Here is an 18,585-nt window from a genome sequence, read left to right as displayed (position 1 = left end):
GTCAATGAACCCTGAAAACCAGAATAGTCTCCTCACTACCCCTCTCTCTTCATCTATCCTCTTAAGTAACCTTTTAGCATGCATGCAGTGAACACTAGTGACGTGTGTGTGTGTGTGTGTGTGTGTGTGTGTGTGTGTGTGTGTGTGTGTGTGTGTGTGTGTGTGTGTGTGTGTGTGTGTGTGTGTGTGTGTGTGTGTGTGTGTGTGTGTGTGTGTGTGTGTGTGTGTGTGTGTGTGTGTGTGTGTCAGGAGTCCTGTGGATGAGGAGGGTGTCCATGAATCTTTCAGCCAGCTGGTTGAGTTGGAGCTCCAGCACCTACATGACCTGGATGAGGAGCAACGAGGTAGTGACTGTGTGTGTCTGAAGTAAGAGCAAAATGCCTGCTGTGTGAATACGGCCCATTATGTGTCTTGTTTTCCTTCTCCAGACAGCGTGGCCCAGCTGTCCAATCCAGGGCAGGAGCCGTGGGGAGGTGGTGGGAGGGGGAGACGACGGGGTGGCAGTGAGGAGGAGGACAGGTACGCTGACCCGCTGATCGCTGAACGATGGTCTGCCGCCACCCAATCTATCCTGTCCTCCATGCCCAGTCGCACCATCGGTAAGTACAGACGGAAAGAGAGAGAGTGATGAATGGAAGTCTCTGAGAGAGTGAGCGAACGAGCGAGTAAAGAGAGTGAGACTGAGACAACTCAAATATTTTCTTTTTTATAGAGCACATTTCAAATGACCGAAGCCAACCAAAGTGCTATACAACACAGCAGTAGAAACAACAATGTCACAATGCATACAATACAAAAATACATGCAGCAATTTAAAAATGCACAGCACAAAATAGTGAGGTAGAGTCAGTGGTCAAGGATTATCAGATTAGCTGTGCTCAAAGGCCAGAGAAAAGAAATATGTCTTCAATAGTGATTTAAAAATGTCTATGGACTGAGAGGCTCTTATATTAAATGGAAGGATATTCCAGAGCCTCGGGGCAGCCGCAGCAAAGGCTCGATCACCTCTAGTCTCCTGTCTGTAGACAGACAGACAGAGCGATATGTTTCCATGATCGGCATCTAGACTGGTGTGAGATGCTTTGCTTTGCCGTTAATTCTCCCTGGAGGCAGAGGGAGGGAGGGAGGGGGGCAGAGATAGTGAGAGCGACATGCAGAGAGGGAGGGCGAGAAAGGGAGACATGCAGAGAGAGTGAGAGACAGGAAATCGAGCGGGTTGCGTGTTGTGTCTCAACAGTGCCAACTACTGCTTCCTATCACACTGGTAGATAATATGCAACATGTTGTACACATACACACTTCCCTGTATTTCTGTTGACAGAGCCAGTCTGAAGACTAGAAGTTATTGCAATGTGTTGACTTATGGAAAGGTATTCTAGGAGTTGGTACACAGCAATGCTTTGTTTTTACTAGAATGGATGTTTTTGCTTATTTTTAACATACGTGCAGGGTATTAAAACAGATAGATGTAGATAATACTTAGATGCCACCATTGACATCACCAGAAGAACAGTAGTAAAAATAAAATACATTCAAGTACAAAAAAGAAGAAAAATGATCGAATAAATGACAATAAAGATGAAATAAAAATAGAAGTGAAGGGTAGAGGCATAATCAAAGTGGCTGCAGTAGACCCAGCTGGCACCAGCTGTGAAGCTTATCTTTCTTTCAAGGACTAGTCTGTTTCTCTTTCGGAACCAGTCCAATGTAGGGATATAAATGTAGTTCTCTTTCTGAAACAGTTTTTATGGTCCATAATTTTGCACCATAAAAGTTGAGAACAGGATCTGCTCTTCAGACCGGAAGCATGTTCGACCATACACGTGGGACCACATCAGAAATGTGGTCCTCTACGGGGTCCTACCACGGGTCACAGACAAAGTCAGAGAGAGAGAAGGATGCGGCTGCCGGGGCACTGCGTCAGGCACCCGGAACTAGTGGCAAGCAAACTGACACTGTGGAAGCGAACCCAGGTCAAAGCCAGGAAAGGCACGATGTGCACCACCTACAGTACTAACAACACTGTAGAGCTCAAGACCCTGATGCTAGATAGGAGAGTGTGGAGGGCAGTGATTCAGGAGTCCCGAGTTGGTGTTGGCTGGACCACACTCTCGCATCGCATGAGCAGCAATCAGCTGGTTGATGCTGAAAACTGAATTTCCCCCGCGGGATCAAATAGGTCTGATTAATATAATTTATTTTCCAGGTCGCAGCCGTGGAGCCATTATCTCTCAGTACTACAACAGGACCATGCAGCTGAGGAGACGCAGGCAGAGCCGTCCCTCCATCAAAGACTTCTCACACTCTGCGCGGCCCTCCATACGAGGGTACATGGTGGAAACGGACTTATTGGAAACCGACGGAGGAGAGAGTGAGTGGAGACACAGACATGCAAACACACTCTCTCTCTTTGTATGTCCCTCTCACCTCCATTCCTCCAACCAAAGTGGATCCTAGCAGTTCCATTTGGGTCCAATTTTACACTCTCAAGAGTTAAATTAATACTGTGTGCAGCATAACCATACCATATGTGACTATGTCATGTGTTCCAGGGAATAAGAGAGAGCAGCTGGTGAACAACTTGCAAAACTTGTCAGTGAGTGACAGGGTAAGGATGCTCAGGGCCATGCCACTCAGCGTGGCTGAGAAGATGGAAATCAGGTAAGTTAGGACAGAATGTTCATGTTGTTCTCTTTGTATGACTACCTTGTCCCATGGAACGCTGTTTCATGATAAGTCTTCAATGAATTCTCTGTCTCTCTCTCCCCTGTCTTTTTCTCCCGTCTCTCTCTCAATCCCTCTCTCTCCCACTCTCTTTGTCTCTCCAGGAGGCAGGCATTGAATAAGCCAAAGCGTTCCTTCTCTAACAGCAAGATCCCATGCTGCAAGCAGCTCAAGTATAACATCATCACTGTGAGTCGCCATCTCTCGCCTAATTCTTTCTTTCTCCATTCTACTTCCTGTATTTCATGTCCTCCACCTCATCTGTCTGTTAGCAGGATATCTTGAGAAACTATGGTAGAAAAGTTTATCCTAGGTCACGGAAGAACTGAATAAAGTGTAACCCAAGTGTAAAGTCTTGACATGGATGGAATTTAAGTTTTTATGCAGCCGCAGGAGGGAATTAGCGCCACTTGCTGGGCCATTAATGATTACTTAGGCATTGGCTTCAAAATGAACAGAGACACTTTTGGCGCCTGGTGCATTTGTAGTACGTTCGCCTGTCTGTCCGCTGTAATGCTGACTTTGAGCCACTAGTCAAGGCCAGGAGGATGTAATCAACAGGGCACAGGTGTATGTAACTGTTGAAACAGGAAAATGGATACACATATCACATATAGTATCACCAACAATGTTAAGACGTGTGGAAAACCCAGACCGGACATTATTGAAGAAGGAGACAACAGATCTTGTTTGTTGTTGCTTTAGTGGCTATTTTGCATCTACTTGTTTTTATTGGCAAGCTGTGACAATAACCTTGGACCTACTGTATCAGCTAGGCTGCATGTATCATGCATTAGAAGAGGAGTCTTTGGGCACTGAGACAGTTGTGAAAGTTGTGAAACGTTTTGAGTTCAAATAAGGTTTCAGAAAATATATTCATGAGTCTTCCGCGCACACACAAACAACAGATGTTTTATATACTGTCTGTAAAGTATGTAGGTGCTTGAGCCTGTTGGCCAATACTTTATAGCCCTCAGAGTGTGAGTCATTAGTTTTGCATGCACGCATGGACACACACACACACACACACACACACACACACACACACACACACACACACACACACACACACACACACACACACACACACACACACACACACACACACACACACACACGCACACGCAAGCACAAACCACAAACACATGTTGGCTATTTTGCCCCATAAAGCTAAAGAGCAGTGAAATAAAGGAAAATGTCTTAATGTTTTACTTGTATCCTGCCCAAAGTATTGTTTGTTATGGAAGTGGATAGTGTACCATTTAGTAACATTTAATGGGTCACATTTTCAATTAGTTTTTGCAGTTTTTAGTTTCTGGACTTAAAACTGAACTTCGATGGAATTATTGTTGAGGTCAGTTGCTAGCCTTTCTTCTCATAACAAGCAACACTATCAGGAATAGTATATAATACCTTCCACCCAACCCTTCCCTTTGCTTCTGTCTCCTCTTCTCTCCAGGCGGGAAGACAGTCCTGGTACAGCTGGCTGTCTTTCCTGCACTCCCTCCAGCTCTGGCATGTAGCGCTGAAGAGGGTGAGTGGCCGCTTCGGCACCGGCGTCCTCTCCTATTTCATCTTCCTCAAAACCCTCCTCTTCTTCAATGTCTTCCTGTTCCTGTTGATTGGGGCCTTCCTGGTGCTGCCCCAGGCTGTGTATCCCCCGACCCTTCAGACCTCCCTGGGCCCGAGCCACAGCTCTGGGCTTGAGCTGTTCACTGGGGAGGTAAGAACCTGGAAGGGTATCAGATTAAGAATTGACTTCATTAATCATGTTGAGTGGCTTTTCATTAAAAGCTTTGAGGCTTTATGTTGTTAGAAACATTCAACACAATTTTCTTTTCTATTTTATGTGTGGACCAGCAGCTGGTAGTCGTAAATTGGGTTCATGTTTGATAAGTGATATAGAGCTGTGTACTCAATGTACATACAGTATCTGAACCAAGTTGAATTCTGTGTACAGAATGTGCAAATGTACTTGGCCAATAGAACAGATTTCAATTGTGAAATGATGAACAAATAATGTGAAAATAGCATATTGTTGCATTTGGGCCGAAACATTGTGTCTCCATATTGTAATTTTGGTATGACTGTTTATTAAGGTTGGGTCTATAATGCATTATAATATTCTTATAAAGCATTATAACACTCATTATAAATGTTTATAATCATGTTTGACTACTTATAACAACGTTTACGACGTATTATAAGTGCTGGTCATAATGCATTATAAGTTCAGTGGAACAGCATATTGTACAACAGGTATAACTATCATAACTTAGTCAGTTATAAAATGTCTTTGTTATAAGTTGTTAATTACAAACATTTATAATGAGTGTTGTGAAGCGTTATGGAGCTTGTATATTTGCCCAAAATGGGGACACCAGGTTGAAAGTGGTTATTATTAACTATTAACAAAAGCTTGTGACTAAATCATAACTACGCTGGCTGCATTTGAACACCTGTTATTTTTTCCATTTCCTAAAAAGTTACTGTTTTGGTTTTACAAGGTTTTACAACGATATGTGATTTCATTCCATTGTGGTTCAACTCCTAAGCCTTTGTTTCTCTGTTGCTTTTCTCAGGGCTACTTCTCAGACTCAGTGATGTACTACGGTTACTACAGTAACTTAACACTCAATAAGAGCTGCAGGGACACAGGTGGGGGACAGAACCTGACGGTGTCCAATGGGACAGGGCAGGAAGACTGTCTGTCCCCCCGACTCTCCTACAACATGTCTCTGGCTTACTTCTTCACTATAGGAGTGGCCTATTTCATCACCTGCATCATACTAGTGTACAGGTACTGTGTCTGTCTGTCTGTCTGTCTGTCTGTCTGTCTGTCTGTCTGTCTGTCTGTCTGTGTGTAAATGAGACTAACAAGAGTTTTTTGGGAACACATTATACAGTATAATAATATAAAAATGAGCAAGACACATTATTATACAGAAAAGCCTGCCATATGAAAAAAGTATCTCCTCTGTGCTCTCCTTCCTAACAGCATGTCCCAGTCGTTTGGACGGAGTTTCCATCTATACAAGTCTCATGGTATGCTAGCTGTCAAGGTCTTCTCTTCCTGGGATTTTAAAGTTAGCAAGAAGTTTTCCATTAAACTCATGTCGGATAACATCAGCACCCAGATCAAGGTACACGCGCGCGCACACACACACACACACACACACACACACACACACACACACACACACACACACACACACACACACACACACACACACACACACACACACACACACACTTGCACACCTGCATGCATGCAAATAAACATGCATACTGACAGAAACATACATTGAGATAAACCCACTCTCTCTTTCTCTCTCTCCAGGGAACATAATTAGTGGACAGGAATGTGATGATCTCACACATTCTTCCTCTCCTCTGACCCTCCCTTCTTGCCATCTCTCTATCCCTCCCTCCCTCCTACCCCCCCCCCCCCCCCCCCCCCTCTCTCACTCCACTCACATTAGGTTCTCTCACACATTCCTTCCTCTATACAACGTCAAATTTAAGTTATTCACTTGTTTTGCATGACAATTTGGGCTTGGTGTGCAAAAGCCTTTCCAGTACATGTCATTGTATCCACATGGGAAATTTGCTTTGCAAGCAAGCCATAAAACAAACACGTATGATCTATGGCGCAATGTACGCTAATGGTATAAAGCTGCAACTTGGGGGCGTGTCCAACATCAATATTGATAGTTTTAGAATGCGGATAATGATAAGACGCAAAGGAGTGTAGTCTGTGCTGCTACTTACACCCACCTGGAAATTGGCAGAAGTGATAGAGGAAGGGCCACGGGTCAGCAAAATCAGTAAGGGTTCATCCTAGAAGCTGTGTATTAGATTATGACATACCTTACGGTTTCATCATTATCCTTATACCTTATATTATCCTTATACCTTATCATATCTTGTGTAGAAAGTTTATATTTTGTGTGGTGCTAGAGGATATGTCATGGGTCCCTGTGTCATCTTGCAGGAATGTGCACAGTAAAGTAATGGTTATCTGTCCATTAGAATTTGAGCTACTTGTGTGCAAGTCGAAAGTTTGGCCTAGAGGTGGCGCTAGAGGAAAAGCCATGAAGGTGCACAGATAATTTCATGTTGAACCAGCAAATGGCTTGCGAGTGAAGTGAAAATCTGTAACACGAGGAGGACTAACTAGTAACTACACTTATGATATGAATGATGCATTATGGGTGAAATTCCCCTTCATATACTGTATGTGCAGTGAAAAAGAGCCACTCACTCACTCACTCACTAACTCACTCTCTTTCTCTCTCTCTCTCTGTGTCTCCCTCCTCTGTAGGAGTTGTTGGCAGATGTGAACCGTAAGGATGGTGAGAAGACGTTGTGCCAGAGGCTGTGGAGGCTGATGGTCCATGCTCTTGCCTGGTCTATCTGTATCGGCAGCACCAGTAGCTGTATTGTCGGCATCTACTTCTTCTCTGAGCACATGCTTACGGTGAGCTGCTTGTAGGATGGACGAGATTTAATAAACACTTTAAAACATGCATCCAATTTTGTTTTGATTCACTGTTTTGCACAACTCTCTCTAAAACCGGTCTGTCTTCTTTCCTCTCTTCTTTTCTCTTTCACTGTTAGTCACCTGTTAGCCAGCTTTCTTGTGGTGGCTTGTCCATTTTTATTTTGCCCAGCTGTACCACCTGGCACTCGAGTCACTATTAGAGAGTAGCCAATCCTTGTTGTCTGCTACTGACAAAACCGTATCTACATTTTCCTTCTTTCCTTTTTTGTTTTGTTTTCTCGAGGTAAAATATTGCCCTGGCTATTTCGATTTCAGATGTAGGTTCTAGTTTCCTTGCACAGTATGACAGCTAGACTCAATTCAGCTCACATAGTCTGACAAGGTGGTGGATGACTGCAATTTGAAGTGTGACATTTAATGATCATGTAAGATGGCCAAAATCCTGCAGGTTGCAAGCACCATAACCACTTATACCCTCTATACTTATGTAACAGAGTGGTTCACTACCTCAGCCTGATGGCCTGAAAGTCTAATATTTCCCCCGAGTGATAGGGATATCCCTTTGGCTTAGTGGATAAAATGTTGGCTTTCCACGTGGGAGACTGGGGTTCAAATCCCGGGCGTTACACTTATACTAATACTTGCCCGGGTTGACTTTGTACTTGGTACTCTTTTTTCCCCCGCTACTAATCTCTTTACCAAAAATAGGTGCATTGCATTGTGAGCTTGTATCTGCTTGTAGATCTGAATAGGGATGCTAGGGTTCAAGTGGTTTACGTAACAGGATATGTGGCTGTTGGTTGCCCCAGGGGACTGAATATATAACCTTACTGTTATGGGCCAGTCTCTTCAACCTCTAAAGCCCCATTTCATACTAGCGGACCTACAAGCTCACAACGTATTGAGAGCTTGTGGGTCTGCTATTTTCTGCGCGTGACAATGTTGTGTGACAGAGCATAAATTAGGCTTAAGCCTCCTACAGCTCACTTTCCATTCCCCACCAACAGGACCTCCATGAGAGGGCACGGTCAGCAAACTCTGACCCCCTGCTGAAGGAAGCTAGCCTATTGGCTCTCCCTGTGGTTGTGTCTCTCATCAACCTGCTGCTTCCAGGACTCTTCAATGCTGCTGCTTGGATGGAGGAATACGACTCCCCTAGCGTACGCACCTACGTCGCCATCTGCAGGTAGGGGGTTGGTGCTGCGCCTCCCTGTAACCAAATTCACAACATTGATGATTGATTTAGCTGAAACAGTCCTTTTCATGAAGCAATTTATGTGTGTGTGTGTGTGTGTGTGTGTGTGTGTGTGTGTGTGTGTGTGTGTGTGTGTTGTAGGAACTTAATGCTCAAAGTGAGCGTACTCGGGGTGCTGTGCTACCATTGGCTAGGCAGGGTGGCGGTGGAACCTCTGACCTTCGATCTGCAGGTAGCATGAACATTTCATTTAATTACATTTTTGTACTGTTTTTGTAGTTTCCCAAGAGAGAAGGTTCCGGTGGGATTCAATCCTACCTCACATGGTTCATCACTGTGCCCAGTCCAATTGAAAATATTTTCTCTTTTGTTACGGCCTGTGTTCTGTATATAATTGGTGTGTGTGTGTGTGTGTGTGTGTGTGTGTGTGTGTGTGTGTGTGTGTGTGTGTGTGTGTGTGTGTGTGTGTGTGTGTGTGTGTGTGTGTGTGTGTGTGTGTGTGTGTGTGTGTGTGTGTGTGTGTGTGTGTGTGTGTGTGTGTGTGTGGTCATGTTGTGGTCAGTGCTGGGAGAGCTTTGTAGGCCAGGAGTTGTACCGCTTCCTTCTCATGGACTTCATCTTCACTCTACTGGACACATTCTTTGGAGAGTTCCTCTGGAGGTGAGGATCTGTCTCTCAGAATCACAGTCATAGAAATGTTTGTGTGTATACTCTCTCTCTCTCTCTTTCTCTCTTTTTCTGTACCCTTCTCTTGGCCTAATCTTCTGTTACCTTTGGTTTCTTGTCTACAGATTATTTTCTCAGCACGTACTGAAGAGGACGAGGAGACCTGTGTTTGATATTGCCAGGAATGTGCTTGAACTCATCTATGGACAGACCTTGGCATGGTAAGAATAGAATAGAAAAACTTATAAAACAGGTAGCTCAAGTCATGTGATTGTGTATGTGTATTAGAGATGCGCGGATCGCAGTTTTCATGTCTTATGAAAAGTTGCGATGTGAGAAAGTGATGTAAGACGGAGGGCTTGCTGTTACCATGGATAATGTATACAGTCACTACATCGGTGATCGCGACAGTGGTGAGTGACATTGTTTGTACAAGTATGTATCCATATAGAATTAGAATCTCATGTGTAACCTCTGTGGTGCGGTTAATGGTGTGGATGCGGATCTATAAATAGGATGATATAATCAATGCGGTTGGATGGCGGATGGATAGTGAACGTGTACATGCGGATTTGGGTGACGAAAAAGCCCATCCACGCATCCATACTGTGTATGTATGAGTGTATGTCTGTCCTCTGAAAACCTCGAGAACCATTCAGCTAATTGACTTTACACTAGGTGTGTATATTGCTGAGGACCCAAAGGAGTGCAGTGTTGAGTGTGAAGTCGGTCGGACACACTCAACAGAACTGATTTGCGACAAATTGAGAATGTTGTAATCAATGTTGCTGTCGGACATTGCTTGAGGCATGACATTCATGAGGTCACCAAAAGGGGGCCGTCCTAGATATGGAGTTCCACAAAGCTCCTGTTAAAGCTAATCATTTTTATTCACGTAATTTCAATAGTGTTTTAATGACTTTTGGACGACATAATCCCCCTAAGCAAATAACAAAGTTATCTTTTTAATTTTATATTTTCTACGTTATGTATGTATGTGTATATGTATGCATATATGTATATATGTATCAGACATGCAAACGTGTAGCTTTTCAGCTACAATAGCTGTCAAGTATGGAGGAATGGACTGAGAAGTGCATGTCTCACTTTCATTTTCAAAAAGGATGACATGGCCTGTTGTGAGGTATTGCAAATAGGGACAACATTTTAAATAAAGTGCTTCTGTTTGTTTCTTCAGGTTGGGGGTTCTGTTCACACCTCTGCTGCCTGCAGTACAGATTCTGAAACTTCTGCTACTCTTCTATGTTAAGGAGGTACCTTGCTCAGATCTATCACACTACAGTAAAAAAAAACAAAATGTCTTATTGTGTAAAGCTGTATCTGATATCGTAATAACTTCTAATTGTGTCGCGTGTCCATTCAGGGCAGTCTGATGTTGAACTGCCAGGCTCCCAGGAAGCCCTACAGAGCAAGCCAGATGACTACCATCTTCATTACGCTACTGTGTTTTCCCTCCTTCTTGGGTTCATCTGTATGCGTCACATACACTATGTGGAGGTACTACACGCACATTTTGACACACACATGATCATGTGCATTCTTGTGCTGTTTGAACGGCAGCTTGCACAACCTAACTTAGGGAGTGAGTGCACTGAGACGCGTTGCTACAGGCGCGGACGCTTAAGAAACAGTTTTTTGAGCTGCTAGCGCTGCTGCTGTACTTGGTACTCTTGGTTATCAAAGCATTGTGACGAGTGGTGCGACTCTGCGCCTTGCGTGGAAAGTTGACAGTATTATTACTTGTATGCGTGTTTAAAAACGCACATAAAGGATGTGTTTTCTCAAAGCACGTATTGCAAATGCCATGATGTGCATGCTTTGCAAACATTAGTCAGAATACCCGTACAGCATTGCTTTGTCATTGTTTTTATTGTTGTTTCATTGTATTGTATTGTTTTATTTTTTGTTTGTTATTGTAATTTATTATACTTTACATTGTATTTTATGCCTTGTTTTATTGTATTTTCCTGATCATGCTTCAAATTCAATTTAAGTTTGTCACATCACAAGTTTCCAGGTGTAAACGACAGGGTTATTTTTGCTGCAAGGTACCCACAAACGGTTATATTTTTTATGATAATAAATAAATAAAGTTAAAATATCAAAACAAATAAATTAAATAGACAAAGTATGACATATCATAGTAAAAAAACATATCAAATCGCTCCAGCAATTGAACTACAGTACACTGGACCAGTTATAGATGCATTCAATACACACAAGCACGCATCTCCCGTCAGTTCTCACCATTCCGTGCCCCTACTCCGACTCACACTCCACTCCACTCTCCCAGTCTCCATCCCTCCCCCTCCTGCGGCCCGTTCCGTGGTCTGACGACCATGTTTGAATCAGGGAAGCTGTGGGTGGCGGAGCTGGAGAAACACAACCCCAGCCTGTCTTGGCTGGCCCGGGCTCACTCCTACCTGGTGGAGAACCCCATGTTCCTGTTCCTGGTTGCAGGCATCTTCCTGTGAGCATGCACACACACACACACACACACACACACACACACACACACACACTCACACTCACACTCACACTCACACTCACACTCACACTCACACTCACACATTCACTCATTCACTCATTCACTCATGGGTTTTGCAAACTGTTGGGGACATTGCATTGTCTTACATTAATTCCATATTTCCTCATCCTTATTAGATCTAAGGGGGGACACTAGTGACTCACTCACTCTGACTCTGTGTGTGTGTGTGTGTGTGTGTGTGTGTGTGCGCGCGCGCGCGCATCTATCAGGATCGTCATCTACTTCCACAGTCAGGTGGTGGATGGACAGAGGAAAATTATCAGTTTACTACAGGAACAGATCGAGAATGTAAGAACACACTTAACTTACTTTTTATTTTTATTGCCGTTATGCGTTACCACAGCGATGTAATACGCAAAAAAACGATGAAACCACGCCCCCTTTTGTCCCCCATTGATGTTAAAAGAAAACATGTTAAAAGAAAAGTGCCCAAAACGCTCTGAAACTTCACCTACTCCCCCTAAGTGGGGGTTATGCTCATTTTTAACCCTCTTTTCTTTTGGATATATTTTTTTAGGGTTAGGATTAGGTTTGTTTTCTCTTTATTTTTTATTTTTTATCGCTCCTCCCCATTAATTGGATGATGCTGAATCGAGTGGTATAGGTCTCGATTTTTCTAGCCTTTGGGAAAGTGGTTAAATCAAGCGTTATGTGCTCTACACTTGTGTTTCTCATCTCCTCGCTTTCCAATTATCTCTCTCCTCTCCTTCCCTCCCTCCATCTGTCCCCCTTGCCTTTTTTCCCTCCGTCTCTCTCTCTCTTTTCCCTCCCTTCCACTCATCTTGTTCCCTCCCTCCCTCCCTCTCTCTACATGTGCAGGAGGGAGAGGATAAGAAGTTTCTGATCACCCGCCTCCAGTCGATCCATGAGCAGAAACGAATCTCTTCTCCTCGCAGACTCACCAGCCAGGTCAGTCCTTATAACAACACTTCACAACCACACTTGCTGTGTGAGCTCACTGGCCCTCATTTATCAACGCGGTGCAGCCCAAATAATGGGCGTACGGCGAGATCACCGCACCTTTCGGCATTTATCAATATATCCTGACGTGGGCTTCATCCTACGGTACGCTGAAATCTCACGTCTGGTCGAGACCAGTTGTTGACGTTGGCTGTACCCGTTTATTCCATTCTAGACCTGCGGAGCAGCATTGTTTGACTGTCTGAGAGGCATCTGGACACATAATCCACTCATAAATGTATACAGTATCTACACTAATAAATAATCCCTGTGAAAATATAACATTTTATAAAGTAATTTAAACAAACTGCTGTAACAGTCATTCAGATAAGATTGTAGATCTGGTTGCATTGAAAATAGCAAATCTACAAGCTCACAAGCCAGCGTCGCATCGCGACGCGTTGTGAGCTTGTAGATCTGCTATTTTCAAAATATACGAGCGCTTTTGCATCGCGAGTCCCGCGGTCGGGACTCCCGAACATTTTTTCATGGACAGTGAGGTGTACAAACTTACAGTAGCTTGTCCTATGGTATGGAGTTATGTCATAGAGAGTTATATAGGCTACAACCTGGCTGGGTTAAGGATATAAACCTGACGCTCCAATCTCTTATAACGTGGGTGGCGGCGCGGGATCACTGCAGTCTGCAGACCGCCCGAATGTAACTTGAACGCGCACTGCTCGGTATGGGGTAAATAAATATATAAACGTATTCCATTCATGGCGATGTAATTGGTATCATAATATGTCATTCATGTAGGCTACAAGCCTACGTGACTGACAAAGATTGAGAGAGAGAGAGAGAGAGGCGTGTGCATGTGTGCGTGCGTGCATGTGTGCGTGCGTGCGTGCGTGTGTGCGTGCGTGCTTGTGTGTGTGTGACTTGACAGGCAGCGAGGCGGGCCAGCGAAACTCTTTCTTTGGTCGTATTCTGGTTCTTCATGTCGTAAAATCGGGTGTTTCGAGAATATTTAAGGGCGTGTTATTTAAATGACGCTCGTTTTCAGACGTGAGATTTATCAAGGCTGGGACCAAATGTATGGTCGGATCGGCTGTGTAGGATTCGTTGATAAATGTGACTTCGACGTTGGTGTACGGCCAAATATATGGAAAAATATACGCCGGTTTATACGCTGCGTTGATAAATGAGGGCCACTGTGAGTACACAGAACGGCCAACATAAAGGACTCGCCTCAGTGAATGAGGGATGAGAATAGTAGTAGTGGTAGTAGTTCTTTTAAAGCCATGTTGAAAATTGGTAGAACCTTGGGTTATACTGTAGCCAGCTTGACTTAAGTCCAAATATTATAAAACATCTATTTCTGTTGCTTCTGTGCTCTGTGAGTGAGAAAACATAAGTAGTAGGGCTGTTTGCATTCCTCAGAAATGAAATTCGAATATTGGTCTTAACAAGACCAGGACCACCAGCGCCCTCAGGCTCTGGTGGCGGTCCAGGTACTATCTGACAGCCAGGACCACCAGAACTCTCAGGCTGGCAATGAGGAAGCCAGTGAAGTGAATGGAGGATGGGTGTGATGTGTTCGTGTTTGCGCACTCACATCAGGATCCTAGCAGCGCTGTTCTGGATATACTGGAGCCTTTGAAGGCTCTTGCTAGGGATCCCGATGAGAAGTGCGTTGCACACACACACACACACACACACACACACACACACACACACACACACACACGCACACAGAAGCAACAGATAAAGTTGATTGATAATATTTGTACTTGAGCATCAGGTAGCTATACAATCCAATATTCTATCAAGTTCAACATTGTTGTGATGTACGTTTTTCCTTCTGTGGTTTAGAAACACCCAACCTTTCAGAAAATAATGTAAATACACATGAAAAACATTCTGAGGTCATGCATATGTATGTTGAAGGGACGTGGTCTCTTCCAGGATGATAGTGCCTCCCATGGTTTTAGTTTGTATACTGAGGTGGTCTCATTTTTGCCTGTTTTCCACTATCTATGCCTATCAAATAACTTCACAAACATGTCATATCTGCATTTCCCTAGGACTCTGCCTATTAAACTGCCAACTACGCTGAAGAACCTTCTCACCTGTCTTTGCACTAAGATCCCATGGATAGAATTGGAAAGACATCAATGGTAAAACTGGAAAGTGGGAATTCTCACTATCTGTCACATGGGAATTCATTCAGAGAATTATACTGCAGCTTACAGGGCCTTATAGAGGTACAAATCTGAATTGACATCATATATTTTTGCCATTCAGCTGACTCTGACACATCCAAAGTGATATAAGCCTAATTTATACTTAGAACATAAACGGTTTTCGATGAGCGACTCGGCCGTACAACAAGTATAAATTAGCCCTTACTATAAAGTGAGGAAGAGATCACTCTCTGCAGAGGGCATTTGATGACGCTTAATTCAGTTCTGACAAAACATTTTCAGCCCTTGTCGAGAGACAGTGTTGAGGGTGGGAGACAAAAAACATTCTGCCTCGAGATCCATTCAACATTGTTAATTCTCTCGTTGTCTAGTGCAATAGTCCCATTCTTTTGTGTGTGAGCGGACCATGTCTACCTACAGACCTGTGCTCATCCACCACTTACAACATACAGTACCACATAGTACTATTAGGATAGAACCACTAATCTGATTCTTTATCACAATTTCTTACATGTGTCATTAGTGATTTCTAACAAATGTTGGCGCAAATATAGTCTCTACTTGAATCTAATTTGTAATAGTTGCATCTGTTGAACTTGTACAATGAGTAGCTGAAAAGTTGCATTGTTCTACATTAAGTTCTTGATCTGAATTTGAAAATGCTACACAGAATTTAATTAGCTAAATAGATTGATATGTAGGAAGATGTTATATTATTAACTTAGATGTTTTTAAACTAAACAAATGTAATCGTCATTCATGTTTCATCTTGGCACTTTTCCTACCAACTGTGAACAAATATAGGTAGCATTCTGTTTTTTTAATCTTTTTGTATGATGTTGTACAGCATCTTCTTTTTATTATCAGTTACTTGGGAGTTTTTAACAGGGTATACGTTTTGTAGATACTTTTGAATGTTTTGGGTGAAATGTTAAGTATATTTTACTTTGCAATGGCCTTCCATTGTCTTAAGCTATCAAAAAGCATTGGTCTTATAACATTTGTCCATGGAAAGTTGACTGGGCATCTTTATACAGCAGCACTGTGTCTCACACAGTTAAACACATCCTCATAAGTGTACTGTGTGAAATTCTGTCACATATGGAATGGAATGGAAATTCAAACAGTAACAAGCATAAAATTACAAAATGAATTAAGGATACTTAAATGTTATTACACCCCTGTGCGTAAATATTGTTTCTGGGAGCTTTAATTAAGTTCTTAGATGACTGCAATGTATTTCAAATATTTTGTTGTAGTGGGTTAATACCTAGCAGGTTAATACCCAGGTTAATACACTGGAATAAGGCCATCTTAAGTAAAAAATGGACAAAAACCGCTATGTAATTTGTATTTCTTTATTGTTTTAAAGTTTTTTATGAATTTGTTGTACATCATATGTTTTCATGTACTTTTATAATTTATGTTTTATCATTTCATTGTGTTTTTGTATTAAATACTGTTCTGTTATCTTAGTAGGGCTGTCTGTACAAATGTAGGAGAAAATACCAGACTCAACAGGAATAAAAACACAACATGGGCAACATACAGTATGCAGAGGATAAGTGTTCTTTTTTTTCTTTTCACAACGACATATATTTATGATAAACATGCAAAATGGATAAAAGCAAATGGAAAGTAATAAAACATACAGTATTTACAATTTACACTGTCATCTGAGAAAAACATGGTAAAACATGGTTAATAAAAAAGAAATACAATAACCTTTAGAAGTGGTTTGATGTTCACAATGAAATGTAATGATTTGTACCCACCTAACCTACAGTATCTCAGTAAACATTACGCATTCATTTCACACCCAAAAGCTTTTGTGTGATCATTTGAGACGTATTTCATGTAGATTCTAGCAACATTCAAATATATAACATGTGTTGGGAACAGAATTACAACCAAATGTATGAAGTGATCAACAACTTAAGTGAATAGCTGAATGAATGAATTATGCCTAAGAACAAGACAAAATAAAATTAGTAAAATGCCTCTTTAATAACTTTATTATCCAAATACACAAACAGCAGAATGTTATGTTGAAAGTTGAAACAGCACCATAAATGTCATGAGTTGAAAAAGAGAGCACCATATCTCATTCTCTTTCTCTCACACCCGGAATACTGGCCTCACATGCTTTCAATGATTGACTTTCTGGAGACATTTTATTCATACCAAATCAAATAATATGCCACAGCATTGAGTTTCAAATACATTGCCACCTTGTGATGTTGCTGTTACACACATTGTATTTATGTGTTGAAAATGTATGTGTTAACTATCTCTTCAGTACAAATTATCAATGCAGTTCACTTCAGCAATGAATCAAAGTGGCAATGAAAAACAACCATTTAACCATTTTAATCAATACCCATCTCTGATCAGTTTAATTAGTCACAGGATCACTGTATACAACTCTGGAAACAGAAATACATTATGTATTAATGATCCTAGTCACTACAAATCCAGGGGGTTCCCATACAAAAAACAGAATGTTTTATATTATTAGCACCCTGAAAAATTCATATACACATGTAATATGTCAAATAATAAATCTAATGTATCTGTAATTTTGTATTTGTGTAGACAGAGCTTACAATAATACATCAATATGCCGTAGATATACAGTATCATTGTCTATACCATAAAACCAGGAGATATACAGCTAGATACAGCATAAGTTTAAAACCAATCCCATCTACTTGTTTTAAAACAGTGTATATAGTATACTGTATAGTATAAACATGTTTTTTTTCCATCATTGCCATTTCTGAAGAAATCCTGATAGGTCACTTGCTCCTTATTTTTCCACAGTTTTGGAGTGCTGCTCATTTTAACCATCAGTTGACTAGTCCAATGTTGTCCATTCAGCATTTCTATCGTCTCACTGAGAATACACTGCAACAGTGCCATGCCTCCGAACATGTATACTTACAGTATGTTAGGGCTCTGTCCTGGGCAGTACAACAGAGAGACGGGAAAGAAGGGATTCAGAGAAGGAAGGAAGCACCCATGATGCAGGTCAGGGGTAAGTTTTGATACCATGACATGAGATGACTGTGCCAAACACAGGCTGAGCCACCCGAATGTCCCTTCCCCTCAGTTGTCATTGTTTTTGGGCATGCCCATTTGCTTCCTGGGGTTCATGCTGTGTTGTTGGTATGCAGTATGTTCTGGATGTGAAACTCAACACCTGTCCATTCTGATCAAGTCCTAATGAATTTTCTTCCTGGCTCTTTCTTCCTACTTGCTCTTCCTACTTTAATGATGGCTTTCTCATTAATATATTGTAGGGAGTATGTCCAAACATTATCACTGACTTATTTAGAATATTACTATGGTGATGAACTCTAAGAGGAGTTCAGTATTAATGTCCTGTTAGTGTTAAAGGACACGCCCAACGTTTTTCTTACCTTTAATATGATATTATGACCATAGGCTCGGGTTTTTTAGCTGCGGTCGATTCAGGATGGAGTTATGTTTTTTTTCTACTGTACCACTCGTCCTAGGATATCATATCATATTAAAGGTAAGAAAAACGTTGGGCGAAATTCTCCTTTGTGCATTCTGCAGGCCTTCCACCTGTTCATCAACACTGTATTTGTTTTATTTTTAAGTAACGCTTGACAGTAAAGCCATACAAGTCGTTTTTCTGGCCCCCTGGACGTGATTGGTCAATTGCCGTTGTTATTGAGCATGCCCAGTAGTTTCCCAGGGTCCATGCCGTGTTGTTGAGCTATCTTCTGAACGTCAAAGCCCATGTGCTTCAGGAACTGGATCACACTCATTTCCTGTCCAGTGAGCTGGTCTC

At 42.1% G+C, this 18,585-nt stretch overlaps 2 protein-coding genes across 5 annotated transcripts in view; one reads left to right on the top strand and one right to left on the bottom strand.

Moving 5' to 3' along the window:
- Nucleotides 1-16,318, top strand: part of tmc6b (transmembrane channel-like 6b) — a 28,510-nt gene extending 12,192 nt beyond the window's left edge. For all 4 annotated transcript variants that reach the window (XM_084075870.1, XM_084075872.1, XM_084075871.1 and 1 more), the window contains 19 exons: nucleotides 250-344; nucleotides 429-599; nucleotides 2,207-2,371; nucleotides 2,553-2,661; nucleotides 2,829-2,913; nucleotides 4,184-4,447; nucleotides 5,307-5,524; nucleotides 5,723-5,867; nucleotides 7,049-7,204; nucleotides 8,236-8,414; nucleotides 8,565-8,655; nucleotides 8,986-9,083; nucleotides 9,215-9,310; nucleotides 10,288-10,363; nucleotides 10,474-10,607; nucleotides 11,404-11,580; nucleotides 11,868-11,946; nucleotides 12,478-12,567; nucleotides 14,646-16,318. In XM_084075870.1, coding sequence (XP_083931996.1) covers nucleotides 250-344; nucleotides 429-599; nucleotides 2,207-2,371; nucleotides 2,553-2,661; nucleotides 2,829-2,913; nucleotides 4,184-4,447; nucleotides 5,307-5,524; nucleotides 5,723-5,867; nucleotides 7,049-7,204; nucleotides 8,236-8,414; nucleotides 8,565-8,655; nucleotides 8,986-9,083; nucleotides 9,215-9,310; nucleotides 10,288-10,363; nucleotides 10,474-10,607; nucleotides 11,404-11,580; nucleotides 11,868-11,946; nucleotides 12,478-12,567; nucleotides 14,646-14,660 — 2,443 coding nt within the window. In that variant the 3' untranslated portion in view covers nucleotides 14,661-16,318. The remainder of the gene's footprint in view (nucleotides 1-249; nucleotides 345-428; nucleotides 600-2,206; nucleotides 2,372-2,552; nucleotides 2,662-2,828; nucleotides 2,914-4,183; nucleotides 4,448-5,306; nucleotides 5,525-5,722; nucleotides 5,868-7,048; nucleotides 7,205-8,235; nucleotides 8,415-8,564; nucleotides 8,656-8,985; nucleotides 9,084-9,214; nucleotides 9,311-10,287; nucleotides 10,364-10,473; nucleotides 10,608-11,403; nucleotides 11,581-11,867; nucleotides 11,947-12,477; nucleotides 12,568-14,645) is intronic.
- A 405-nt stretch (nucleotides 16,319-16,723) lies between these two features.
- The window catches only part of notum1b (notum, palmitoleoyl-protein carboxylesterase b), a 9,309-nt gene continuing 7,447 nt past the window's right edge, over nucleotides 16,724-18,585 (bottom strand). Inside the window, exon 11 of the mRNA XM_084075908.1 lies at nucleotides 16,724-18,585. This exon is cut by the window's right edge and continues 227 nt beyond it. Coding sequence (XP_083932034.1) covers nucleotides 18,449-18,585 — 137 coding nt within the window. The 3' untranslated portion in view covers nucleotides 16,724-18,448.

This window comes from Gymnoscopelus microlampas (assembly GCF_963454915.1).
Source record: "Gymnoscopelus microlampas genome assembly, chromosome: 2".
In the NCBI taxonomy this organism is placed as follows: Eukaryota; Metazoa; Chordata; class Actinopteri; order Myctophiformes; family Myctophidae; genus Gymnoscopelus; species Gymnoscopelus microlampas.
The sequence above is the reverse complement of the archived record's forward strand: the minus strand, read 5'-3'. Positions and strand labels throughout refer to the sequence as shown.